The sequence below is a fragment of the Etheostoma spectabile genome, chromosome 19 (assembly GCF_008692095.1).
Source record: "Etheostoma spectabile isolate EspeVRDwgs_2016 chromosome 19, UIUC_Espe_1.0, whole genome shotgun sequence".
Lineage (NCBI taxonomy): Eukaryota > Metazoa > Chordata > Actinopteri > Perciformes > Percidae > Etheostoma > Etheostoma spectabile.
The window spans coordinates 16661766-16670770 of record NC_045751.1 but is presented as its reverse complement, the minus strand read 5'-3'; the positions used below and the strand labels follow the sequence as shown (position 1 = coordinate 16670770).

The 9005-nt window shown below is 36.7% G+C and overlaps 1 protein-coding gene across 1 annotated transcript in view; it reads right to left on the bottom strand.

Annotated features, from left to right (window-relative positions):
• Positions 1–7092: 7092 nt before the first annotated feature.
• The window catches only part of zgc:92664 (chromatin complexes subunit BAP18), a 6041-nt gene continuing 4128 nt past the window's right edge, over positions 7093–9005 (bottom strand). The window contains exons 4-5 of the mRNA XM_032544499.1: positions 8875–8982; positions 7093–7944 (exon numbers count right to left, since the gene is read on the bottom strand). Coding sequence (XP_032400390.1) covers positions 7880–7944; positions 8875–8982 — 173 coding nt within the window. The 3' untranslated portion in view covers positions 7093–7879. The remainder of the gene's footprint in view (positions 7945–8874; positions 8983–9005) is intronic.

Genomic DNA, 9005 nt, shown 5'->3' with positions numbered 1-9005 from the left:
TGGCTTTTTTATTTTTTTTGAACATACTATACTATGGCTTTTTTATTTTTTTTGACATACTATACTATGGCTTTTTTCATTTTTTTGGAACATACTATACTATGGCTTTTTTATTTTTTGGAACATACTATACTATGGCTTTTTTCATTTTTTTGGAACATACTATACTATGGCTTTTTTCATTTTTTTGGAACATACTATACTATGGCTTTTTTATTTTTTTTGACATACTATACTATGGCTTTTTTATTTTTTTTGACATACTATACTATGGCTTTTTTATTTTTTGGAACATACTATACTATGGCTTTTTTATTTTTTTTGACATACTATACTATGGCTTTTTTATTTTTTTTGACATACTATACTATGGCTTTTTTATTTTTTGGAACATACTATACTATGGCTTTTTTCACTTTTTTGCAACATACTGTGCTATGACTTTTTTTATCACATATTTTTGATATACTATACTGTGGCTTTTTTATTTTTTTGAACATACCAGACTGTGGCTTTTTTATTACTTTTTTCGACAAACTATACTATACTAGGATTTTTTTTTGTTGATATTCTATACAATGGTTTTACAGTCACTTTTTCGACAAACTATACTATGGCTTTTTTATCACTTTTTTCATTATACTATGTTATAGCCTTTATTCAACAAACTATAGTATAGCTTTTTCACTTTTTTTGAACTACACCATGGCAATTTTTCAACACACTATACTAGGGCTCTTTTATCACTTTTTTTGACATGCTATATTATGGCTTTTTCACTTTTTTCGACATACTATACCATGGTTTTTTTTATCACTTTTTTCCAAAATACTGTACTGTCTTTTTTTGACATACTATACTATGGCCTTTTATCCTTTTTTTCAAACTTTTATGGCTTTTTTCGATATCTATACTATGACTTTTTCATCACTTTTTTGACATACCATTCAATGGCTTTTACATACTGTGGCTTCTTTTAATCACTTTTTTTGACGTACTATAATATGGCTTTTTCATTTTTTACTACATACTATACTATGGCTTTTTTGTCTCTCTGACACAATATACTATGAATCTTTTTATCACTTTTTTTCAACTTACTATATTATGGCTTTTTCACTTTTTACTACATACTAGTCTGTAACGTTTTTCGACATACTATACTATGTCTTTTTTTATAACTTTTTTTTGACGTACTATAGTCAGGCCTTTTTTTGACATACTATACTATGGATTTTTATCACTCTTTGCAACATACTATACAATGGATTTTTTCATTACTTTTTTTACACATACGTTACTATGGCTTTTTAATCACTATTTTCGACATACTATAGTTTGGCTTTTTTCACTTTTTACTACATACAATACTGTGACTTTTTTTTTTTTTTTACCAGTTCTTTCAACTTACTATACTATGGCTTTTTCACTTTTACTACATACTAGTCTGTAACTATTTCATCACTTTTTTCGACATACTTTACTCTGTTTTTTTTTCACTTTTTTTCGACATACTATGGCCTTTTTTGACATACTATATTATGGCTTTTTATCACTTTTTTTCGACATACAGTCCCTGACAAAAGTCTTGTCGCTTGTGTACAAATTGACCTGAAGTGCCACTGAAATATATTTCTATCCAGATTTATTTACCGAAACGTCTCATTTTAATCCCACAGCTTCTGTAATGTTTTCAGTGCAAAAAGAAACTGTCAGAAGTATTCTAATATTCACAGCTTGGTAAACCCATTGAGTCAATTTTTGCAAAGACTAATTGTTGTCGCCTTGTCATATGAGCTTCACCTGTGACTAATAATGGACAATTAGGTCTCAGGTGTGTAATAAACAACCCCAGTACACTAGACCTTCACATCAACTGCAACTAGACCTCTGCAAACAGGCCTAGATTCACCCTGACTAAGGTTTTGATTATCAAGAGGCTGAAGACCATTCCACTGCTGATGTGGCAGACACCTTCAATGTGTCTCGCGTCAAGTACAGAGGATTAAAAAAACTTTTGAAGACACTGGAGATGTTTTTGAGAAGCCCAGGTCAGGCAGACCCCGCAAGACAACTGCTCGAGAGGACCGTTTGTTGGCTCGAAAATCCAAGGCCAGTCCATTTTCCACTGCAGGCGAGCTCCACCAGACCTGGTCCCCTGAAGTCCGTTTGTCGGATTCTGTCTTGAAATGGCCTCCTGGTTGAATCATTGCCCAAAGCCAGCACTAAACAAAAGACAGTTAAAAACGTGTGGCATTTGCCAAGGCCCACAGCCTGCTAAAAGGATGGACGCGTGGAGAAGTGGAAGAAAGTGGATTTTTCAGATGAATCTTCTGTTGAATTACACCACAGTTGCCGCAAATATTGCAGGACCTACTGGAGCATGCATGATCCAAGATTCACCCAAAACAGTGAAGTTTGGTGGCGGAAAAATCATGGTCTGGGTAACATCCAGTATGGGGGTGCGCGAGATCTACAGGGTGGAAGGCAACATCAATAGTCCATACCAGAAATCTTAGCTACCTCTTATATTCCCAACCATAAAGAGGCCAAATTCTCCAGCAGGATGGTGCTCCATCGCATACTTCCATCTCCACTTCAAAGTTCCTCAAGGCGAGAAGATCAAGATGCTCCAGGATTGGCCGCCCAGTCACCAGACATGAACATCATGGGCATATGTGGGGTAGGATGAAAGAGGAAGCATGGAAGACCAAACAAAGAATATTGATGAACTCTGGGAGGCAGCGGATTCTTTCCTAGCTATTCCTGATGACTTCATCAATACATTGTAGAATCCTTGCCAAACCGCAGGATGCAGTCCTTCAAGCTCATGGAATTCATACAGATATAAATTTGAATCTCACAGCACCACTATTTAATTTGCTGACATATTTTAGTATTTGTAGTAAATTTGTTCAATTTATGTATAGGCGACAAACCTTTGTCTTGCCAAAATTTGACCTTTCTGTCTTGTTTAAATAATAATCTTTTTTAGTGAAACTAATTTTTCAGTGCATTGAACATCATTTGGGAGGGTTTTAGCTTTTCATTTAGCTATTTCTTACACCAATTGAATAATTAAAAGTCAGTTAATAGCAGAGTGTTTCTACAAAATAGATAAGCGACAAGACTTTTGTCAGGGACTGTACTATAGTATGGCTTTTTAATCATTTTTTGACATACTATACTTCTTTTAATCACTTTTGTCGACGTACTAAAACATGGCTTTTTCATTTTTTACTACATACTATACTTTGACTTTATCACTTTTTTGGACAAACTATACAGCTTTTTTCACTTTATTCAACATGTAATACCCTGGCTTTTTAATCACTTTATATCAACAAACTATATTATGGCTTTTTAATCACTTTTTGACATACTATACTATGTTTGTTTTTTTTCATTGTTTTTGACATACTATACTATGGCTTCTTTTAATCACTTTTTTGATGTACTATACTATGGCTTTTTTATCACTTTTTTGGACATACTATGGCTTTTTTGTCTCTCTGACACAATATACTATGAATCTTTTCTCATTTTTTTGACATGCTGCATAGTATGACTTTTTTTTTGACACACTATACTATGACTTTTTTTTATCATTTTGTTCGAGAGAATCAGAATCAGAAAAAAAAGGTATTGCCATGTAGCACTTTTTTGGTTTGGTGCATACATGTAAACATGTTTAAACATTAATATAAAATAAAAAAAATAAATCAACAGAGAAACAAATGATACATACATATAACGAAGTTACAATAGCTGCTTTAGCCAACATTAAGAAAAATGCTGCATGGTTTAGTGCAGGATGTGTAAATTTGAGAGATTTGCAAAGTTCAGGATATCGAGTATAGTTTGTGCAGCAGACAGGATGTAGAATAGATTCTATGTCAGTGGTGGTCCGGTTTGTGAGGCTGACTTCAAAGGGAAAGAAACGTTTTTTGTGGTGGTGAGTTTTGGTCCTGATGGACCGCAGCTTCTTGCCAGAGGGGAGAGGTCCAAAGAGTTTGTGTTCGGGGTGAGATTGATCAGCTACAACCTTTCATGCCCGCCTCAGCGCCCTGGAGGCACACAGTTCCTGTAGAGACGGCAGATTGCAGCCAATTACCTTCTCAGCAGAGAGGACGAAACCCAGCAGTCTGCCCTTGTCTTCAGCGGTGGCTGCAGCATACCAGATGGTGATGGAGCAGGTGAGGATGGAATCAATGAATCAGCCTAGGGTGCCTGGACAGCTCAGTTGGTAGAGGGTCCTACCAACTGAGCTATGTGAATGTACTGTATGAGCCTTGAGGGGAACCGGTGCTGGTGGTCAGGGTGTCAGAGATATTTTCACGGCTCCTATGACTTTTTACTATTTTTTTAAACCATACTATACAATTTCTTTTTTATCACTTTTTTTTTTTTTAATATACTATGCTGACATTTTTATCACTGCATTTGACATACTATACTACGACTGTGTACTATGAGAGAACATATAGCCGGCAATTCAGTTCAGCATCAGCTTTTACAAAATTTTTCATACAATATTGTTTAACATCTTTCTAACTACATTCTTATTAATTACAACTATTTCCACATTTTGCTACAACTTCACCTTCTTACAAAATTTGTTCAGCAATTCAGTGTAGATACAGCTTTAAAAACTAAACAAAAATTAAAATATTCCATTTACAAGACGTTCATACTAATTAAAACCATTTCCATGTTTATTTAACTATTCTCAACACTTCACCTTCTTTTTACGCAATTATGCCGGCAATCCAGTTTAGCTTTAGCAATTTAGCTTTTCAGTATTTACAAGCATTTTTCCGCAGGCAATGCTATTTTTGTGTACTCTGAGCTCTCCAGTGAAACAAAAAAAAGTGTCTTCATGTTCACTTTCATATTGGACAGAAATGAATAGTCCAATGGTCACCTCAAAGGTGAAATTCACTCAACGTTGAATTCTATGACAAAAACAGCCAACTGTTTGCAACGTTGACAAAATAAACAAACATCACTTATGTCATTTCAACTTCAATAATCAATTGTGTATACAGTACATGGCTGCTATGAGTTTTTGTATTATTACTGTTACTATGGAAATACAGGAGAAGAACCAGAGTGATCTTCAATTTTACAAAAAGATGGATGGATATCATATGAAACCTGAGTTCATCCAAAAAGCATTTATGAACAGTATAGTTATTGGGTGGATACATGGTTATTCTTCAAGTATAGTAAACAGTTATTAACATTTTACAACATGTCAGCAGAGAAGAGGAACAAACGACAGTGAACTTTACAGGTGTTGGTAGGTGTATTTATGGACGTTGGACAGACAGGCTAGCGGATTCCCCAGTCTTTATGCTAAGCTAGGCTAACTGCTTTTGCACATCCAAGCACAGACATGTGATTGGCATTGATCTTCTTATTAGATTGCAAGAACAAAGAAAAAGCCTTTTCCAAAACTATTTTTAAGAGCTATATTTGGCATTTCCTTAATATGAGCACAGACAGAAAAAAAATCTCAAGGTCCACTTACTAACTTTTTTCCCTGAAGCATCCACCAGCATCTTGTCTTCATGACAACTGGGTAAACCTCCTCTGCTGATGAAGACTTGGGATGCGATTGAAAGCTGAGAAGACATCTAGTAAGGGTGTTTTTGGTTTTTCTTCTAATCTTTCTCATATACCTCAAAATGGTCTGTCTAATCAAATAGCTTCTGATATCTCAGTCTTAAGGATGTACTGTATACTGTAGTTTAAGTCCTTTAGTTCAAAGGAAAGAAAAAATGTGGACAATTATTACAACACATTGAAAATATACTGGACCCATCCACACAGCCATGAGTTCAAAGTGTCTTTGTTGTTCGAAATACTCTTAACTTCTCCATAAAGTTTTCCTTAAAGCTGGGGTAGGCAGTTTTCTGGAAAAGGCTAAACAAACAATAAAACGAGTACCAGTCAATCATTTCTATCATTCCCACGTTATTATGGAACCCCTGTAACTTCTAGGAAAGACCCGCCCTTCAATCGCATTCGCACGCTCATATTGGCCAGGCTATCCTAACCTTAACCACTCAAGGTCAATTCCTAACCCCAACCAATCAGGCTGCTTTGTAGGGCGAGAGATTTGCCTAGAAGTTGTGTGGGATTCATAATAACACTTCATCTTCTTGGTCAGTGGGATCCTGATGGCTTTACATATTGGCAATTCTACCAGGATTACCATTCTGTTTCCTTTACAAACTTGTGAGCATGTAAAGCCCTTTGAGCAACTCATGTTTATTAATAAAATACGGGTCAACATCGGCGAAGCGTTTCAGAGATGGAGCAAAAATGTTAATAGCGCGCAGCTACAGCCTTTAGCTACAGTTAGCAGAAGGCTAAACTATTAGCAACATTTTCTCTCCATCTCCAAAAAGCTTTGACAATATTTACACTCGTTTTTATTGAATTTATTGTCAGATTCTCTTTAAGAATTTGTCTATCTTTTCATGGATTGCTTTGCAGCGTGGGCAGTTGCTTCAAATGTTGGAATAGGGACCTTTAACTGCATTTTTTCACCACTGAATCAGGCTGAAGGCCTGTGCACATTCATTTGCATTTGTAGAACGGCCAATAGGAACGCTTGCTCTCTTTCTCTCTCTCTCTCTTTCTGAAATGACCCGTGATTGGCCATAGTCTGCCATCACGGGCTAGAAAACAGAGCCGAGAGGAGGTGCAGACGTCTAGTTTCTCTCAGGCTACATTTACGTTGCTACGTTTTAGTTTTTAAGCGGAGTTTTGAGCCAAACGCAATTTCCGTGCCCACAAGTGTTTTAGCTCCAGTAGAAGAACTAATCTCTGTTTAAACTAACATGCCTAAACCGCAAATCTCATCAATATTCCAGAACACTGAACGTAAACAGCAGGCAGCATGTATGCGTTGCTAATTGCTGGTAGCTGACATGGTAACGTTAGAAGCTTAGTCTCAGAGAATGAGACGTCATGACCAATAAGACCCAATCAGGCGGCAAAACGTTTTGGCCTCCGTTTGCGGCCGTTGAGATAGAAACCCAACACTGCAAATTCCAAGTTAAAACGGGTCAGAAGGGATTCCAAACGGCTCCGGTTTAGGGGCTCTGGAACGCCAAACCAGTGTGGATGCGCGGTGTAAACGTAGCAAAAGATATTCGTTTTTAAACCAAAACGTAGCAATATCAATGTAGCCTCAGATCACTTGAACTACAATACGCTGAAAGGTCATTAAGGAGTTTTTGCCCAACACCACAACAAAAACAAAAAAAACTAACAAAAAACTTGCGTTAGCACTTGCTAACACAACCATTGTCAAAATGTAGCAAGAACAAATTTAATATGAAATACAATCAAATAGTACCGTTTAAATTTTTCAGACATATCTGCTTTCAAATGGCTGTCCTTTAGCAGTATGTGCATGTGGATGGGGGGGGGGCGTTCGTCTTGTTGACGCAACCGAGGTCTCTCTGCTGCATTGTCCTTGTTTTTGTGGCTTTTCTTTAAAAAAACAAACACAGGAAGTATGAATGTTCAAACAGCTTCCTTACTGCATAAAGTCAGTTCCGTCAAAGAACAAGTTGATGAGGAGGAGTGGAAATGGTCTAAAATAAAAAATGATTGCAGTAAAAAAAAAATGTTTTTTTAAATGATCCTAAGACGTTGCTGATGGTGCCAACAACTTCCCAGCAATGGGAATGCGTGGGACATCTGTCCTCCGTGACAAGGCAAAATATTCAATACTACTAGATTTACTCTCTTGTGGGTGGTCACCCTCTTCTGGCTCTAAGGATAAGTCCAGTTTGTTACAACGTGGGTGTGACTTTTATAGATTTGTCCGTCATTCAAAGTCCAGAGGAAGTGTAAAGTGTCAACGGGAGAGCAGAGGCAGATCACTGGGATTCATGATGAGGCTCGAGTCCAGGTTTAGGTTATCTGTAGAGATACGAAACAGACCTATTAAATTAAGAAGTTTTTCTTGATGTCAACAAATTCCATGAAAAGATCAAAACTACTAATGTGTACTTTCTGACTTCCCGACCTTCCCCTATCTGTGGCTCTCAACAGCTCACAGATAGGCCTGCAACAATTATTATATAACTCTACAGAAATGTGATGTTTTTCAATAAAAAAAATTATGACCATTATTATGATTATCATATCTGTGTCTAAAAACGTTGGAAAAGCTAGAGCAGATAATAAATAAATAAATAACACTAAAAAAAGCTTAAAGACAAAACCTGCTTAAGAAGTACACTGGGGACAAACTCCAATCATTAGATCTCAGTATTTCTGAGTGTTATTTAGTTTTTTTTGAAGATCACATTAATTTTACATTCATTCGGCTTAGGCGTCACCCAAAACGGCTCGGGTGCTGCACCTAAGTCTTATAATGGTCAGGAAAACCCTGCATGATTTTCTAATCACAATATTTGTACACAATCACGATTTCTTTATTTAACCGCAATTAACTGCTAACATTAGCTATGCTTGTTGATGATAATTGTTGATTTTGTTTAGATATGCCAAATTTGATTTAATTAAGTGATTCTTGGTCGGGCTACGCTTTTTGTTAGTTGTAGGCACATGTCCCTATACACGTTCATAGCAACAAAAATGACGAGGGGGGGGGGGTACATTGTGTCCGTAGCGACAGATGGAAAATATTTCTGTTGACACATTAAGTGGAACCGAAATGAGGAACTGAAATTTCCGTTCTAATCCGGTCCGTGGGTTTTGGAATTAATTTTCCATCCCTACAAGAAAATACAAGATATTTTTGATCCATAGTGCCCAACCTACTCAATATCCTCTCCTAAATGAACCCCTGTGTGTGTGTGTGTCAGCTGTTGTACACACACTCACCTTGATCAAAGTTGGTGAGTTTTTTGGAGTTGGATCCTTGCCCCAGTCCCTCCATGTCCACCAGATCACTGTTGACATCTGAGTCATTAAGAGCACTGAGGGTCACGTCTACACACACACACACACACACA